The sequence below is a fragment of the Pezoporus flaviventris genome, unplaced genomic scaffold, assembly GCF_033815535.1.
Source record: "Pezoporus flaviventris isolate CSIRO_AGI_PZ_B2104156 unplaced genomic scaffold, CSIRO_AGI_Pfla_v1 ptg000006l, whole genome shotgun sequence".
Lineage (NCBI taxonomy): Eukaryota > Metazoa > Chordata > Aves > Psittaciformes > Psittacidae > Pezoporus > Pezoporus flaviventris.
This window is the reverse complement of record NW_026892554.1, coordinates 7,681,836-7,701,291: the sequence shown is the minus strand read 5'-3', so window position 1 is coordinate 7,701,291 and position 19,456 is coordinate 7,681,836. Positions and strand designations below refer to the sequence as shown.

Below are 19,456 nucleotides of genomic sequence, written 5' to 3'. Positions count from 1 at the left end.
ACACTGTAGAGTTCAGTATGGGAGGTGGAGACTGAGAAGCATCTCCAGGCTATCCCTCTGGGGTGTAGCTTTAATTAACAAGGTTCTAGCTAAAGAATTTGTTGAGCTGGTTATTTGAAAGAAAAAAGTCCATCTGGGCTCCTAGAAACAGGACTCATTTTAAATTATATTCCTTTTTATAGAGCTTGGACATAGGAGAAACAAATGGCCAGAAGGGAAAAATCTTCCTAAGATAAAAAGGAGCTGGCTGCTCTCTGCTGATCCTTTGGCACCATGCCTACCAGTACTGAAGAAGAACAAAGCTGAGAAACAGAGATTCAACACTGATAAGATATAGTCACTCTCTCTGAAGCACTTGCACCCCACAGCCCACTAGAATATCACTCATAGGTGAAGCCTTCAGCCTGAGAGGAAGACAACGGGTGGAAAGCTGAGCAAGAGTCTGTCATGCTAAGAGCACAACTGTAGAATACACACAGAAATAATACAAAGTGATACCTTCTCTTACAGATTTCAGGGGTGGGGAATAGGGAAACACAGAAGAGAAGAGGGGACAACTCTTCTGCGCCCAAGCCACCCACCTAGAATTTGCAGGAGGAATTCCCTGATCTCCCTGATCCCAATAGGCTCTTGTCTATTCCCAGTGACTTGGAGCCAAAATGCCTTCTCTCTTTCAGGAAGTTTCTCTTCTTAATGTTTTTTTGTTTTGTTGGGTTTTTTTGTGTTGTTTTTTTTTTTGTTCCTATTAAAACACCCCCAATAAGAATTTTTTTAAGGACTGACAAACTGGAAAGTATTCAAAGAAGAGCAAGGAGAAATGAATTATGACTGATGGAGAGACTCGGTTGCAAGGAAAGATTAGAAGAGCTAAATATGTCTAGCTTGGCAGAGAGATGACTAAGCAGGGAGGGGGGGAAGTGATAAATGTCTGCAAATATTTGAAGGGCGTATACACTGAGGAGGCAGAGAGATTCTGCAGTGTGAGCCATACCAGGTGGTGGGATTAGGAGCAAAGGCAAAGGAGCAAATCAGACAAGGAAAAACACACAAGTCCAGAAAACTCACAAAGCAAAACTTCAAATGAAGTCCCCATGAAAGTGGATATACATCCATTTCCCCACACCAGGGACATGGAGGTTCTCTCACAAGTAGAAAACTCAGTATACGAGACATATGGGAGGGCTGTACGAGTGCTTTGATGCATGTAGGACTAAGGGAAAGAGTTGTATCTAGATGCTGGGAGGCCTTCGTGGACAACAGGTGTCCCACCAACACTATCATGAGAGAGTTTCAAGCAGGAAGTGAAGGTTGCTGTTATGTCCAATTGAAATCACAAGAGGAAGGTTTGTTTGGAATAACTTAATGACCCTGAACTTGGTAGAGCTACAGGACTTTTTCTAATCAGATATACTCCAGCCAGATGGTCCCTGGGAAGCAGAAAGCTTTAGGTCTGTTAAGCATTCAAGAAGATGGTGGTGAAAAGCCTGAAAGATGAACAGGAAAGATAAAACCATCACATTCCTCCATCTTAACCCAGGTTAGCCATCCCCCTGCTTAACCAGGGCAAAAGGAGACAGGGAGAATGTAATTCATCCCCCAACTTAGTTTCTGATGCAAAACACACCAGCGCTTCCTTTAGAACCTTGAGAAGTCAGGAACTAAAGATTGCCAAATCTTCATTCAGGAAAACAAAACACCCACTTTCAGCCATAGAGGACCCCAGCCTCCAGCCTAGACATCCCTCCAGTACATCATTTCAAGCCCTCTCCTGCTTCACAGAAGAGCACCAACCTGCGAACAAGTGGGAAGACCAGGCAATCAAGGGAGGGCCTTCAATTACATGCCTGCAAGGTCATGTAACTGAAGGTTATATTCTAGTCCTAGTCCAGCTGGATTCCAGCTGGTACATGAAGCTCAACTACTTTAGAGGCACAGATGAACAGTGTCTCCTGCTAATACACAAGGGGCAGACCTCTACTTTTGTCCTCCTGGAACTGTGTCACTCCATCCCACATCCACAGCAGTCAGCTGTTTTGCTGGAGAAGGTGGCATAGGTCCATGATAATGCAATAAAACACTTTGAGTCCTTCTAAGAGATGCATCTCCAGTGTTAAACCTCCTCTTTCCATAATCTTGTGTAAACCAGGCAAAAGGAATTCCCACAAGTGTGGATGCAGGAAGCATGCCAAGGTCCTTCTCTTTAAACTGGATTTAATGTGAAGTTTGATGGGAAGCCACAGCCTCAGCTTGTTTCCAGAACACTTCATGTCCCTGGTATACCTGTGACAGAGAACTCTCTCTAAACTGTGTGATGCTCATCTGCTTGGCAAGCAGAGCTAATTCTATTAACACTGTGCTTTTGTAAGAGGAAACAAAAAGAGAAAAGGTATCTGGCCACAGTGAGATTTAAAGCTGATAACTGTATATTCCTCTAACAACCAAGTGAAATAGGGGTGCAAAGGGGGCAGCCGGAGGAGACACCAGTTTGTGTGGTCAATCAGCTCAGCAAGACAATAGTACCATAAAGGAAAAGACACACATCCATCTGTTCCTGCAGAAAACAATCACATTCTTACACATCGACCTTGACACTTGGAACAGCAGTACTAAAAGCCTCAGTATAGAAACTTCCCATTTTGGTTGGGTAATACACAGGCACTAAGGAAGAACTTCACCCTTGAGGGACAGGGTTGGTAGAGACAGAGGGGAGGTTTTCCAGGACTTCCAGTATTGCAGAGAAACACAAAACCAGACATTGTTTTCAGCAAGCCAAAACCTCTTAATAACATAATTCCCACCAGAAATCACACTGGAGAGCCATCACAAGGTCCTCCCACCCCAACAGAGCTGGCTCTCCGACAAATAGATTCTTATCTTCTGAAAGAACCAAGTCCCAGTGCTACTTGTGTGCAAGCCAGCCCTAGGACAGAGCAGCTGCGATGACCTTCACACGTGGAAACGAGCACAAAACATCCCATGTCAAACAGGGAAAGAGGTGATAACAGATACGCTCCTCTCTCTGCTCTTCCTAAGCACATGAACCTCCAACTAACAGAAATGAGGAGTGAACTCAGAAGAGCTATTACACAGCTCCTGCTCTCCTTATGCTGGATGAAACACGAGGACATACCTTGGTCTGAGTGCAGCGCTGTGTAAACCAGGCGTTGGGTCTGCTGCAGAGGCAGGCTGCTTGAGCAGCTACTGTCCAACACGCAGGTGAGCCACTTTCAGGCAGTCTTGGAACGTGTGGCAATGAGGTCATAATGGAAGAGCCAGTCTCGTCTCCAACAACAGATTCCAGTGTCCCAGCATGGCTGTAGGGAGTACAGTACTGTTGCAGCTCTTTTATTAATTAACCAGATGCTTAGCTTCAACATCCTGGCTAAAATACAATGTGGAGAATCACATTTCCTTTCTCTACCTAGTTTTTGCTCCACAGCTTTACCCAGAGAAGTTTCCTCACTATATTCCTGGTGCAGTTACTGCAGAGCAAGTGCAGCATCACTGCACTTCAACAAGAGCAAGCTGCACCTCATCAGCAGGTGAGAAGCTGCTCTTCAGTCTGCCCAACCCAGTCTCATGGACTCTACTGTGTAAACATAAAGCACTATTATCTCCGCTCTGGACATGGAATCACTTTATGGAATTTATTATTATTATTTGGAGCTCAAATTGAAACCCTCTGGCCACATATGAACACTAAGCCTGCTCAGAGAATGCAGGGAGCAGCTAAAGTAGTGAAGAGGCAAAGATTTATGAGAGACAGAAAAGAGAATTTCTTTCCTGGAAACAAGCTTCACATGCCTAATCTATTTCTGCTGTTCTTGCTGCTCTTTACCAAACTTCTGACAGGTCTTAGAGACTAACACTTACCATACTGCAAGCTGTTCCTCTAAATCCTAGTTTATAACCACCTGGATAGATTCCCTGGGTGGCATTTTCCTCTTTCTCATAGCTCTTAAGAGCATCTGTATTGCCTATGCCACAGTCTCCATCACTCCCTGTCCTCCCTCCTCCACCACCATCTCTTGTCCTGCTTTTATCTCCTCCTGGGGAGCTCCCACCCTTTCTGATACTCCCATTAGTGAGACAGATTGAGAATGGCTTTCACCTGTCCCCTAAACACAACTGCAACCTCACCCCTTCCCTTTGCTTTAGTAAAACCTACTTCTGTAAGGTCTTTACAAATATATTTTTTCCCCTGATAAAATGATACTAGGAGAGGATTTAAAGGGAGGCTTGTGAAAGGAGCAAAACAGCAGGGACAATGAGGAGTCCTTCCCAAATTGTCTTTCTGAAAGCTCCAAATGGCTTTACAACAGCATGAAAGTGCTTCTTGATTATTTCCAAGCTGAGGCTCAGGAAAGCCCTAAGGGTAGACAGGAGAGGGGAAGAGCGTGGATGTCAGCAATTGAACATGAACGTGTGTAAAGAGATGAGGAGGTAGGGAATGCATGAAAACCTGAAGGAAGGAAGGGTGTGGTAGAAATGCTGTGGTCCCTGACAGTCCCCCTCTAATGCTGGAGCCACACCAGTAGCAGAGTTACAAGGGGAACTCAGGGCTCCATTTCTTCCCCACAATAAAAACTTTCAGCTATTCTTTGTGCTGGTGTCTATTGGTCTCCAGGTGCCTGGATCCCCCTTTATGATCTTCAGCAAGATTCTGCAGCAGAAGATTCAGACAGGACTTACCAAATTCCCTCCAATCTAACAGACAAACCTTCCTACTTTACAGTAACTTGTCCCTTCAGATTTTCCTCTGGTAACATGAATGGGGCTGATTCCAAACTCCCAAATCCCTCGTGAGAGCACATGGGCAAGACCTGATGGATGCCATCAGTGCTGCTCACACCTATCCCTAGAGCCAGCAGCACTTGCTTGAGGGAAGGAGCACAGCTAACACAAACATCACTCTCTGTTCCCATGGCAACCAAAGTGTCACGTTCATCATCGACTCATTTCAGGAAGAAAAAGATATAGGTTCGATGTAGGAAAATCCCAGAGTCCCAAAGGGCTTTGTTGAGGCTGGGCAGGTTTTTAACATCATTGCTCGCACTGCTCACCCCAGGGGCTGCCAGGACATGCAGCCCCCAGCTCCACGATGGCACTTAGATTTGAGCAGGAGGCTGTCTAGGATTAAAATGCATCCAGTCAGATACATACAGTTTGTGTCTCATCTGTTTTGTGTCACTCTGAAGCTAGGGACACAAGATCAAATTGCCACAGCTGTAGAAGTTAGCAAATGTTAGCAAAAAGAGGTTACAGCTTCACCCGTCCTATCTCACATTTGACACAACCTGAGGATAATGGTTGTTATCAGTTGCCTTTGCTCAGTGGGACATGGTGGCTTATTAAACCACAGTGATTTAATAATATGGCTGAAGTCGGACTTGCTCTGCCTGAGGCAAGACAGACCTTTGTGTGCATCAAGTCCCCTCCTGGACCCAGTGAGCTGCCACTGTCTCAGTCTCATGCTTTTCTCTGAAGCTATCTGTGTCTCAGAGACCAGACCCAGCTGGGATCCAACACTGCCATTAGCAGGAATCTGTATGAGCTTCTCTGCTGTGAGTACACGGCAGCAATTAAAGCATTGCCACATAGGTAAGTACATAGGGGAGCTCACCTTTCAGTTCTAAGGCAAGCGTGCTACAAAAGGGAGTCTAGAGATGCAACGCTGGACACTTTTGGAACTCTGTGATGTGTTCTTGCTGGAGGCATGACAAGATCTAAGGCTGGAGGATTTATTTCAATCACTTTAAAATAAGTTCCCTCAATTAGTACTTGTTTTCTTTTGAAAAAGGAGAAAGAAAGGAAGAGGAACTTTCAGCCTGAAGAACAAAAAGGGAAGATTCTAAAAATGGTGCTTAGGATAAAGCACTTGCCTGCAAAGGAAGATCATGCTTCTGCTTGAGAAGAAAAGGGGAAGAGAATGGCAGCATTATACAGAGAGTCCCTGGATAAGGCAGGTATAAGTGAGTTTAACACTCCACTGTCTCTACATCCCCACGCTGAAGCATGACTCTAGCAAGGTGCAATATTTAGATGACCTAGTATCAGAAATCAATGCAATCAAATGGAAATATCCCTTGACACTCGGGACAGGGGATATTTAAAGAACTCTGAAATCCAAGACATTAGTGTATTTATTAGTGCTTAGTTTTAATCCCCAATTTTATTTGTATTTGGTTTGTTTTTCCCTCCCTGAGCACTTTAGCTGGCCCAGCAGTGCAGTGCTCAAGTCCAATTTATACCTGTAACAGGGGCAAGCACCTCAGCTAAGAAGCAACTTTTTCCTCCTTGAAGGCTAGAGAGAAACCTCATGCAGGCAGCCTTTCATGAGAGAGATAAAGAGAAGCTGCTTATAGGCATTCACGTGTACTTTTATGGGAAAAGAAAGTAGAGATTAAGGATGACAAAGGTCAAGGCAGATGGTTCCACAGATGTAATGATGTTTTGGCCTTTGCATGACATCTACGAAGGATAGCTTACAGCAAAGTGCTCAGTATTGTCCAATGGGCCCTGGGCTTTGATCCAGGAAAGTTGTATTTTCTCCTAGGTCTCCAACTGATTTGTAGCATCACCTTGATCAAGTCACTCAGCCGGTTTACGCCTTTGCTCAACATTTGGGAAGCCCTTTGCGACGAAGATATGAGCATCCCAGTCATTTCCATTGTCCAGACAAGAGGAGAGAGAAATCACTTTCAAAGCTTATATTTCTTTTCTGGACTAACCCAAGCTAGCAATCAGCTGTGATGGTAATACAGATGGATATACCTGAGGGGCCATTGTGTCCTGTTGGCCTGGTGTCCTGTTACTGCATGCATAAGCTGGGAAACAAAGTACTAACCCTCTAGGTTAGGTGATGTAAAGATGTCCATCAGCCCATAAGGGCGTAAGATCACCAATGAAATAATTCTGGTTATCCTTAATGAAACACAGCAGTGTATTCATTCATTCATGCCTTTCAGACTGGTGTTTCTGCAGAGGGGACAAGCCATTCTGGCAAGGTGACTGTACAATTCCCTTCTCTTTCCCTCTGGAGCAGCCAAGCTGGGGTCAAGGCAGCTAATGAGAGGGATGTGCTGTCTGTTTGCTTGCTCCTGTGACTGGCTGCCCGTTTAGAGGCTGCCAGGTAGCTGGAGTGTGCCAGCCGGGCTTTTGCAAGCATGTGAAAATTAACAAACCTCAGTGTGAGCTGGAAAGGGCAGATCAGTGAGAGAATTAAAATAAAAGAGAAAAAAAAAAGGAAAAATGAGGAAAAAAGAATGAAGAAAGAACAGGGAGATGAGCCAAAAGGAAACACTTCAAAGCCCGTAGCCTGCAGCCCACATTAATGACAACAACAAAAAGAAGATGGGACCTTACATTTTAATCAAAGGTAATTACTTTTTTAAGAGCTATTCTAACTGTGCTGTGCAGGAGCAGGCCTGGCTCTGGGCCCCTACCCCCAGAGGTGTGGGCATGGCTGGCTGACAGAAGAGAGGGTTTCCTTGCTTGCCTTCTTTCTGCACTGTCTGTGAGCATCAGTGGAAGGAAATCAAGAGTGAGTGGGTGCTGTAGGAGAAACGCCTCTGGGGAAGAAGACTGAAAGCTACAGGAAACCAAAGGAACTAGGAACATGACTGAAATCTAAATCTCAGTTTCCTCTAGCTGGTCTCTGTATGAATACTGCATGTAGGACGTTAGCTTGAAAACCAAAGCCAACTGAATCAGCACCAGAAGGCAGCAGGTAGGTAATCACAGGGTACTGGGGTGGAGAGTGGCACCTACCTCAGTAGATCAAGTGGAGATGTCAAGACTATAGATACATAGAGTGACTCAGACATATAAATTTATACGTGTGTATGAAAGAACTAGAGAGGTTGTGACCTCCTTAAAAGCCAAAGAAAGATGCTTGTCTCTAATCTCTCCCCTCTACGTAGTGAAGAAGTCCTTCTCTCCCCTGCTGAGGAAGGATCAAATGCCCACCTGCAGCCAGTGGGGCAAGTGGTCTTCACAGGAAGGTTCTTGGATGGAGATCAAAGCATACACGTGTTGGGGTCTTTGTTCCCCAGCACGTGTTTGTGAAGGAAGGGGGAAAGGAAGAAGAATTTGGGCAGCACAAAACCTGACTGAAGAAGATCAGAATAAGGCTGAGTGTGTCACAGGATGAATAACCTGTCCTCAGGAAACAACCTGTAATTGTTTCAATTAGTGTAAGAGACTCTGAAAAAAAGGAAAAGGGTTTACAAAGGCAAAGCCTCAATTGAAAACCAAAACAAACCAAAAAAACAACAGAAAAAGATAAGAGAATTAATGAAACCCTCTGCCTGTTTACATAAAAGGAAGACAAAAGGTGGTGTACTTATTTGTAGTCAGAAGCCTCATGCAGCCACAAGCAGCAGTAGCTTGTGATCCTGCAATTCCATATGGCACATAAAAATGAAGGCCAGAAGCAGTCACACCTGGATTAAACTTCTCAACCTACCAAGGCTTGTGTTTAGGGAGGAAGGCAATGAGGAGACATCACATTTGGGTAGAAGAGATGTAACCCGTAATGTAAGCACCCCTTGAAAAAAGAGGTATATTCCTGCAGGTGATAAGATGCAGAAAACAGCTTGAAAAAGAAGAAATCCAATTTTTAATATATGTTAGAAACTGTTAGCTTATTTTACTTGCAAACATCCGAGACATTCTGCCACTCTAATGAAGAACCATAGGGGATATTTCACATGTATTCTCCTCACAGGTTGTTCAGGACTTCTAAAAGCATGCAGTGATTTTTGGTAACACCGGCAGTGTGACTACAGCATGGGCACTTTCCATAAAGGATTGCTGCAATTGTGGGTAAATAGGAAGAGCCAGCTCTGTACAAACATCCTTTCTTGCTCCAGAACTTTAGGGCTCGCTAAGAAGAAATGGCCAGTCCAGTCTAATGCTGCATGAAGTCAGACAAAAATGAGCACTTTGCTCTCCCCAGAGTTATACCATGGGAAGCAGAACTTCTACCTTCAAACAGAATATTCTTTTGCACCCCAAACTAGAGTCAGCTAAACTCCTTGTGAAGTTTGCCAAGTATCTCTTGATTCTTATGCCAGCATTGGGCCAGATAAACCTAACAGTGCTCTCTGTGTAGGCACACAGAGGTGTATTCTGGAGTTGTTAGCTGCTGAAGATAGCTGGGAGTTTGGTGAGGTGTGGCAGCATGCAGCCACATAGGGTTTCCTCTGTGAGGTCAATCTTTTTTCAATTAACTTATAATCCTGCAATAGTGACAAAACTTGATAAAGGAATACTGTGCCTGAAAACTCTGCATTCCAACAACTGGTGTCTTTGGCATCCTCAGGCTTTCAAGGCTACACCACCACTAGCCCAAAGCTTGTTATTGTGACAAGATGGCAAGGTAGTTTTGTGATGCTGCAAAGAGTAACGGCCTTTTTCTGTATCCCTGAAGGTGTTTAACCAAGCAGCAGTGCCTCTGAGACATTTAGGTTTTGCTCACAGCTAGGTACACTGGGAAGAATTCAGTGACCTTCAGGATATTAATAGATACAGAGTCCCTTTGTTCCTGGGAAGCAGGCAGGGGACACTTCCCCATTTATGACCTGCAATTACTCTGCCACCCAAGAGGAAAGTCTTTTTTGGCCTGCATCTACACCCATTACCGGGGCATGAGCAATGTCTAACAGGGCCAGGCAGGAGGAGCATCCCAATGTACCACTGTCTCACTTTCCCTCTTGGTCCCTTTGTGATGCTCAGCCCAATGAGCACTTCCCATTGATGGCATGGAGTTGCCAAGCAACGTTTGTCATGTCCCTCTGTGGGCCATAGCTTACAGCTCTGTGGCAGCTCAGATTTTGAAGACAAGGGTTTGTTGTGAAGAGCTAAATAACTTTCTCTCTACCTCCTCTCTTCCTACTTGATGAGGTGAAAAATGAATCATGAATATGACAGATCAGATCCTGCATTCAGTTGCTCTTGGGTTAATCTCACTGAAAATTGTTTTTACGGAATAAATTGACTGCTAGATGCCAAGGACTGGCGCTGCACACTTGGCACACACCCCCAGAATACAGCTAATGTCCCTGCATCATACACAATAGAAAAAAAGAAGATAGCATTGGTCAAATCATAAATAAAATTATTGGCAATAATTTATTCAGCCGTAGTCACGAAGGAATTAATCTTATCCATTATTCTCAAAGATGACTCAACCAATTCCTGGAAATAACATAGCTCAAACCTCTCGCTCTGAGTTGTGAACCTGAAGATTTAAATTCTTATTTAATTCCACTGCTCTTTCCCTCCTGTTTTTATGTTCCAACAGCGTGCTGCTGCTGTTCATGTGCCAATGATACAAGGTTATTTAGGCTTAGACAGTTCAAAATGTTCTCTCCGCATCAGTAAAGCTAAAAAGTACAAAGCAGCTCTCACAACTGAGCGCAGTCAGGCCATCTGGCATAGTGGCTTGAGTGTATGCACCCTGCTCCAGGGCTTTTGGCATCTACCTGGGCACCAGCCATCAGTGAGAGTGTGCGTTCTGATCCCAGTTTCACCTGGGATGTAGCACCCGGGATCACCATGGCATTGTCCAAGTTACTTAAGCAAAATAATGCCCTGCAAGTGTAACTGAGGGACACCTTCTTGGGGTGGGTTTAAAGCTGGGTGTGCTGTCTGAACAGGTTGTTTAGCTTCATTAATAAGGCAAGGAAATATCTCAACAAAAGATCTTTTCCTTGGATCTTAGGAGAAGATGCAGATCCTCTGGAGGTGCCTGTTTCTTTACATTTATTCTGTACAGAATGATTTAGATAGACACCTACCTTCTAGAAGGCTAACGTTCGTGGAGATGAAACCTAGCTTTCATAAGTAATTTCTCAGCTAGCATGCACCTACCTTAAAACGATTTCATATAAACTACATTTGTTTAGTTCCTTATGAAAATATAATGCTAGAAAGTATTGAAAGCTTTCCTAAAGCAAAGACATATGTTACTTCTGCCTTATCCTCTAAGCCAATTACCCAATAAAAGAAGGGAATTGGATCAGCTTGACAAATCCATGTTGATTGTCTTTTACCACCTTCTTATCCTATAGTTGCTAATGAATTGTTTGTTTCACAATTTGTCAAGGATTCTCTGCAGTCACTCAGCTCAGCTGCCTGATTTAAATTTCCTGGCTCTTCCTTTTTGCCATCTTTACAAACAAGCACCCTGTTTGTCCTTCTCTAGTCTGCAGAAGCTTCTCAATATAGGAGAAGCTCCTGAGGTCCATTCCTAACTGTTCACAGACTTCTTTCCTTGGACAACCTGCGGGGGAATTCCCTCAGGTCCAGCAGTTTGAATTCACTTACTCAATGTAAGGATTCTTTAATCTACACCCCTTTGCTCTGGCCTATTCCCAACCCCGAATCAGTACGACTTCTGTTACATATGTATATCTAGTAGCAACTGTTTTGGTGATAAGCGGAGTTAAAAAGCCAATGACAATTCCAACTCTCTGCATGTGCTCTCCTTCTGTGGTACAGAGCGCATCCTTTCATTCCTTCTAGCGTATTTATAGGATTTCTTTCTCTTCCCTTGTGTGTTCCTAAGTCACCTCTAGCTTGTTCTGCGCCAGGACCTTCAGGATTTCATCCACACATGCTTTGGTATCATTCTGTTCTCATTCTCAGTCATCTGCTGCTGCTTCAACTTTTTAAAACCAGTAATTTCTCATTTCAAGGCATTAATGAAGTCCTCACACACTTCTAATGTTTCCCTTTTCTTCTATTCTCCCTGCCTGAGGAGATCTTGTCACTGCACCTCTGCTCTAATCTCTAAATCAGTGCTTGCTGGCCTGTATTCCTCTTTCCTTGACCCAATCTACCAATTCCCTGATGTTTCACAGCCAATTAATCCTTCTTCTGCTGTTCCTACTTTCTCTTTTCCATGTGTCTGGGAAGCCGATTAACTCATAGCTTGGTATATGTACTAAGGCTTTATATTCTTCCTGTTTAGCCCTTATACTCCTAGCATTTGGGCAGAGACATTTCAGATGTTTACCAGACTGCTCCGTTGTTCTCCCAAGTGTCTCATTTTCACCTCTATTAAATTTCCCATTTTCCCAGCCCACTAACCAGCACGCTGCTCGGTTCTTGGAAGACCCCTGGGCTGTCAAAAAATCCAAAGCCTTTTTGTCGACACTGTCCATGCTTTCACCTTGAGGATTTGCCTGGCTCACCCGTTCTACATTCCACAGAGACTAAAGGAAACAAAACTGCCCCTTCAAAGGAGTTAGCAATGGAGTAAGTGATGGGCAGTACTTTTATTCCAGAGATGGCAGATATGTGATGGAAGCAGCGATTAATCCCTCCCGTTTGCCTTCTCTAAGGATATCAAATTGTGTTGTAAATACTGGTGATTTAAGCCCCATTGTGACCTCTTTCACTGAACATAAATATTAATAGCCCCACTTCATTCCCACTTCATAGATGGGGAAACAAGCACAGAAAAGCTAAATAATTGTTTTATAGAAATGCTAAGGCAAAGGCAGGAAACCCTGGCAGATCTGTGCATGAGCTGCCAGAGCATACACTGGAAACTGTTCAGGAAAAGCCTTCAGTCAGGCATTCAGGAACAAGGGGGCAAGAAATAGGGTTGTGATTGCAATTACATCAGCTGGTGAGGAGCCAGCCCTCAGTGCCCAGCACTCAGTTAGCCAAAGGCTATGGTACTTTACTGGGATTGGAGTTATTGCCAGGACATCCAATGGATGATTGTTTTTAGTGGTATATCTGCCTCCCCCTCTTGCTGATCCCTGAATGAGCTATAAGCAGCTTAATCAAAGGCTAAAAAAGCTCCTGATGCCAAATAGCTGCCTCACCATCTTGCTGGAGATCTTGCTAGACTGATAGCAAGGCGCTTCTTTCTGCCTTCTTCTTTCTTTTTCTCTACCTCTTTCCCTCTTGTTCAACTCCCTCATTTCTCTCCCTTCCAGTTTTTAAAAGTGAAATAAAAGAAGCAGAGCAAAGAAAAGAAGAGGAAAGCAGCCACAAACTGCTGCATCAACAAGAATATGCCATGGATCTTCCAGAACCTAAGGATGTGTGTCCCTGGAGAGGAAACCTAAGGCCAGAAATTACACAGGCTTAACCATCATGAAAAGCACTCACAAAACACAGCACTGAACACACAGTGCAGCGCTGAGGATACAGACTTGGCTGCTGCTTATGGAGGGGGGAATACAGTGGCAGATTTATTCTACAGTAGAGAGGGTTGTTTCTTGGTAGAGCTAATACTGACACATTATCTGGGGACGGAAGAGGATGCACAAATAGGAACAATTCTCCCATTTCACTGCCTGTGTCTCCCCTAAGTGCCCCCTACTCCTATTCCTGTCTGCTCACTTCGTCCCTCTCCCTGCGCTAAGTCCCCTCCTTCCTCTCTTCTCATCTATTTCTTCTTTCTTTAGCCTCTCCTTCATCTTTTCCTGATGCGATTACATGCACAGGATGTTTAGTTCTCCAAGCTTTTGCATATTATCTCCAGCTGGAGCCCTGTGTCCAGCCCTCTGCCTGGAAAACCATACAAGAGTTTTCAAACACAGGGTTAAATCCTGCTCTCCCAAATACAGGTGTAAAAATTTCCACACTGTGAGGACTAGACCATAGGGCAGGAGAGGCTTCTAAACTTATCCAGCAGAGCTTAAAGAGCTGGATAATTTTAAGAGTCTGGCCTAACAATCACAGTCACGGCACGTCACTGAAGTGGAAAGTAGTGATGGCAACTACCACTGTGCTCCTGCACAGAGTAATTCCAGCTGCCTTCTCAACTGGCATCAGCTGAAACCAGTACAGAACAAACACCTGGGTAGTTTTACAACCTCATATCTTCCCCTTCTTCCCCACAAAACACACACCTACTTTCACTCACACCATGAGGAATCAAAGCCTTGTTTATACCTCACATCCAAGCTGAAGATGAACAACTTGAACAACACAGAGATCAGTGGCAGAGCAAGAAATACAATCTGAGTGCCCCGAATTGGCTGCCAAACAGTCTCCCACTCATGCTTTGTGTCTCTAAGTGATGGACAGTGGATCTTGTCCAAGGACAGATTAGACAGGAGATAATGCTATCACCTGCATCTCTGCTTTCTGGCAGGAGGAGAGAAGCAGTGGAGGACAGGGGCTGCTGCCTTCTCCCCTCCTTAATCTGCTTCCTGCTTGCTTAGAAAACAACCCAGGGCACGGTTGTTTATTATTATTATCACTGTTATTTTCCAGAATGCTGTAAAACCAGGGGATAGAGCACTCTGACAGCCTCATAACGAACAGCAGATAAAACTAATTAGATTTTGTTCTTCCTTGAGTTTGCTGACTTGATTATTTTTATTGTTTAATTCTTTATTTTTAGCCCAGAGGTTTATACACACATGTATTTCACTAGACACTGGCAAAGCATCCTTAGGATCCTCTCTGACAGGAAAGGACTATTGTAGCCAGGGCAGGCTTGAAAGCAGCAAGAGGCTGAGACAGAGGGTGCAGTGTGAAGGCTGTGCAGCACTGCATCTTCTACCCATGTCATGTAAGCCAGAGGGGGAGGAAGGAGAGCTGAGCTATTCAGAGCACTAAGAGAGTCAGTGAGACAAAAGGCATCAGTAAAAAAAGCTAATGTGCCTGGCAGGAGCCCAAAACTGCTTTAGCAGCAGGCACTATGTGAGTGCCTCTAGGACACCGTCTCTTCTGGCCATTATGGAATTATTTGGCTTATGTCTCAACCTGACAGCCTTGCTGACTCTTGAGGAATGGCCACAGTAGGGAGCAGGGCAACCTCCCTCTCCCCCCTCCCTTTCTCCATCGGCTGTTTCCAAATTCTTTGGGATTAGCTAGCGAAAGCAAGAAGAGGCAGTGGCCTCGCTGCTCGGCACTTAGCAGGCTGAAGTGAGGTGATGTTGCCTCAGCGCAGGGGACAACGGCTTCATTCACTGGGGAAATACCAAACCAGAATTACAAGTGTGCAAGAATAAACAAGGCTGGAGTTAATCTAAAGTTGTTTTACACTCTGTTTTATTAAAGTCAATGCACTTCCGTTCCTCTGTGCAGAGCCTAGTTCTGCTTAATTACCATGACTCAGGGAGAATTTTAATAGCATGGTGAGCGCAGCGCGCAGTGGAGGGCCTCTCCTGACCTCTAGAGGTCTGTCAAAAGAAGAAGTTCCTGGAAGAAAGGAGGCATCCTCTGTTCCCACCTGCTCATCGGCAGGCTGAGCATCCTTGGGCTGGGGGTTTGCCTGGCCATTGGCATCTGCAGCATCCTCACCACTTGCTGACAAGTTGTTTGGCACTAACATGGGAAGCTGCCAGGTAGAAGACTTGGCCAGACTTTTCATATTGCACAGCAGCATTTATAAAGGTATGGATGATGTGAAAGGACATTTTGCTTCCAGGTTGGCTGCTGCACTTGGATCCTGGACACTGAAAACACCCTCGGGGCCTTTGCCATCTCTCTACCTCCCGCATTTCCCAGCACAGGGGTCTGTGAAACAGTGGTACTGCTCATATACATTTGGCTCCAAACACGCACGGAAGCTACATCTCTGCTTTTATTATATTAAGGCAACTCTCCAATAGTCTATCGATTCAGTGAATCACAACTAGGGCACAGTTTTTCCACTGAACTTCTTCCTGGCTTAAGAAATTCAGAATGAAACAGCTAGAAGGCTGAGGCTGGCCTATAGTATTTATAGCTAAAATATTGGTGTCTCGTTAAGAAAAATGCTGAATTAAGATCACTTTTCCCTTTGCAACAAGATGTACCATTGGCAAGCCCCAGGAAGCATTGCTCAGATATTGTGGCAGGGCCTTGGAACAGAACATGTGAGAGAAAAGCAGCTCTGGATGTATACACAGGCATGTACAGACACACCAATGTACAATGGTACCTTTTGCCCTGTGTCCTGGGGATGTGCTGATTGCTGAAGATCTTACAGAACGTCCTGTGCATGTTGCAGTACAGACCCAGTACAGTGTGAGTTTCTTGTCATACATATGAATGTTGGGTTTAGAAGTGAAATATGCACAAATATAGGTTTTTATTTCTAAGCTTTTAAGCAATGTTATACAAACTATTATAATGGGAACCCTGTTTTGTGTCCACTCCTGTGAGCCAATCTTTTATGAAAATTCGGTATTGTGTGCAACAAGCTGCACACTAAAGCAAGCAGAACAGGACATCTGTACAGAGACACACACCATACCTAATGAATTAGTTTGGTCTAAGAAGCTCAGCTTCTAAGGACCCAAGATGCCTGTCTTTTGAACAGCATCATAAAGAGAGAGCTAGAGACACAGAGAACTCTTACGTGCTCATGAAGACTGTAAAACACCTGGATACTGAAAACCCAGCAGGACAGGAAGAAGCTATTTCTCCAAAGAGCAAGCTACTGCTGGAAAATATGTCTAGGTAGTCTAGGGAAAGGTGTTCAGAAATGCATCAGAGGAAACCTCATTCTGCACCAGGCATTCTCTCCACAAACAGCACAAAAATGAGAGGATGACATGGTGCGTTTAGTCACAATATTAATATTAATATCAATATTAATAGCAGTAATCACTGGTAATGGAAGTCTTACGGGCTCTAATGCTACAACACGCTACTCTTTAATCCTTCTCCTTGAGCCTCATAAAGTAGAGATAAAGCTGGGAGCCTCTTACATGGTGCAATGAGTTCCATTTGGGTTCAGGGCAATTCCCCATTGGCAACAGCAGAGTCTGGGACACATGAGGAGTTCAGGCACTATGAGGGCTAAGATGCAGTGACGTGGGCTTCATGCATTAGGGAAGTCGGGCATCCACGTGGGTTCTCAGTCTGTGTTGGATTCTCAGGAATCAGGATCTGTGTTTGCAGGTAATTTTAGGAGAAATCTATTTGTTTGTGTTTGGGGATCGAAGGAGCAGCTCTTCTGACTCCATTATGGAAGTCACTGGTGCACATGTCCTATATATAACCTACCTGCAATGTCTTCTACTGTATTACTGTCTGGCACAACAGGGTCCTGTTCCATGATCTAGGTTTCTTTAGTGGTATATTAAAGCTAACAAATAATAATAATCAGTCACTGGACTGATGCTTGGGCTAAATTCACTTTTGGGTATTGCCACTGTCAGTCATTGATTGACAGAATATTGGGGGACCTCTGGCTACCTCAAGAGCACGTTTTTCTCCTTAAAATGCACCAAATCCCTCTCCCTCCCAATAACTTTAAATAGTAGCTCCAGTTCCCCAGGATGAACGGCTATATCTGTAGTCTTTTAGCTGGAAGGATGTCTCACAGAGAAAATAAAATTTCACAGCATCTGTGAAATAAATCCTACACTTGGGCCCATCAGTTCAAGCATGAAGTGACTCAACTGAGGTTATGCTGGACTAGTTTATTCCAGTGCAGCAAAGAGGTGAATTTAGCCCAGGTTTCCAGAGGACCACTCTGCATTGTCCCTGGTGCTTTCCTTACTGTGGCACATTGGATTTCCTACTGTTGCTTAGACAGGACCAGCTCAGACACATGCACAGCCTGGCCCAACCTGCTGAACACACTGCAAAAATGGTGACCAGACAGAAATCAGATACATGCTCTATACATCAAGAGAAATGAATGGCAATGGAGACCTCCGGCCAAAGGCATTTGTAACTGCCTCTCTTCCAGGCAAAGGATGCTTCCCATAATCAAAGCCTAATCTAGACAAATGAGACTATTTTCCTTAGTCTCAGGTCAATCTGTATGAAACCCCACACTAGAGGCAGCTGGGAAACTGGGGGTTATATTTAGGAATGAGTGGTGTTCTCACATAGTACCACTGGGGCCACTGGCCCCTCGCTCTGCCTTGTGTACGAAGCATAAGGAGTCATTCTCAGTATATGTATATTCTCAAAATATGCATACAAGTTACACAAACATACAGTCAATTTTCTGTTCAGAACTGGAGCAACACACGTGGGGGGAGCACTGAAGCTGCAAAACAGCCAAACACAAGCAGTAACCCATTCGCTTAATGCTCTGCAAGTCAAAGTCTTGTTCACACAGGACTGCTCTCGAACCCGCTGTACACCCCAAGTGCTGCTGAATGCAGAGGGAGACCTGTATTGTTGGTTGCTGGTTGGTTGGAAACATAGAGCTGCCTGAGAGCCTTGGAGCTGCAAGTCTGTCCCATGGTCACTTCATCATCTTCTGTCTTTCCTTCCACCCACGAGAGGTACTCCTGGATCTCTTGGTCTAGTTCTGAGAAGTCCTCTTCACCATCAGAGCAGCTGTCGGCATTATAATCGATTTCTTCCACACAAGGAGGTTCATCATCAATCTCTTGGCTGCTGTTGCTGCAGCTTCTGCAGAAAAAATCACAAGAGAGACTGGACGTCATCAAAAGAGGGTTTGTTCTCTAGGGGTAAGAGCAAATAACAGGGAAATGTGTTTCCTGGGTTCAATCCTGGCTCTGTTAATAAGATATGAGATGGCACCAAACAAGATTTTGTATGTCTTTGTGTCTGTTTCACCACCTGTAAAATGAAGAGTGATCCTTACCTACCTCACAGGAGAAACACATTATGATTGTTATCACTATTATTGTTATTGCTTATACAGAAACAGAATGCTTGATATACAGACAACACCGTTCTTGCCTTGAGGCACTTACAAGGTTATAGAAGCTGAAATATAGTAGAAGAGGAGGTATTCGTTTTGCAGAAGGTTGCTGGTTTAATCATCACCCACCTCATTGTAGTTCCACATTTAGTGTAAGACCTAATTAATCCAGGTGGTTGAAGTGCTTTGGCATCTTTTCCTCCTGTTCTGTGCAAGCTCAGAGCACTGCTAACAAGAGGCAGCACAAACAAAAACTGGAGGCTTTGGGGTCTTCGAGCACATTGGCTCCAAGGAGGGCAGGAATACCAGGACTGGTGTGTTTTAGAAGGAGCATGGAAAGGCTTTGACAGCACGACTTCCTGGGCAAGAGCCAAATTCAGAGGCAAATCTGAACGGCTGAGACTCTAAATGGATGTGCCTGTCACGTTGTCTAGCTCTCAGAGGGCAGGTTACACCACCACAGCCTCCTGCCGTTTGCTCACAGGAATGGTCATAGGCTTTCTTTACATCTCCACTTCCAACATATACTGTACTACATCAGCAATGCAATATTTAAGGTAGAAATGTAACTGCTAGACTAGATGGCTCTGGGGGACAGGGTCTTTCTCCTGCCTGGCTGCCTTGTTCCCATTTGGCCTTAGCCCAGGAGGGCAGCTGCATAATTTTTCTGAGCCCAGGAAGAAGCCTGTGGTTTCAGTGCTGCCTGGGTCAGAGTCCGGATGAATCAGGAGGACAGATAGTGTGTTTTTCCCCTCCAGGTCAATGTTTTCAATCAGAATCAAAGCAGGGGAATGTATTGCTTTGGGGGACTGAGAAAGGAATAATAATCTTCCACCTCTGGGCCAGTTTGTAATTTGTCCC

At 44.5% G+C, this 19,456-nt stretch overlaps 1 protein-coding gene and 1 long non-coding RNA gene across 4 annotated transcripts in view; one reads left to right on the top strand and one right to left on the bottom strand.

Annotated features, from left to right (window-relative positions):
- Positions 1 to 5,389: 5,389 nt before the first annotated feature.
- Positions 5,390 to 19,456, top strand: part of LOC133265860 (uncharacterized) — a 38,297-nt gene continuing 24,230 nt past the window's right edge. Inside the window, exons 1-2 of the long non-coding RNA XR_009742157.1 lie at positions 5,390 to 5,447; positions 5,542 to 5,601. This is a non-coding gene — a long non-coding RNA (uncharacterized LOC133265860). The remainder of the gene's footprint in view (positions 5,448 to 5,541; positions 5,602 to 19,456) is intronic.
- The window catches only part of AGBL1 (AGBL carboxypeptidase 1), a 285,379-nt gene continuing 283,651 nt past the window's right edge, over positions 17,729 to 19,456 (bottom strand). For 2 of the 3 annotated variants that reach the window (XM_061446753.1, XM_061446755.1), the window contains one exon: positions 17,729 to 18,339. In XM_061446753.1, coding sequence (XP_061302737.1) covers positions 18,033 to 18,339 — 307 coding nt within the window. In that variant the 3' untranslated portion in view covers positions 17,729 to 18,032. The remainder of the gene's footprint in view (positions 18,340 to 19,456) is intronic. The other variant, XM_061446754.1, reaches the window with a different exon arrangement.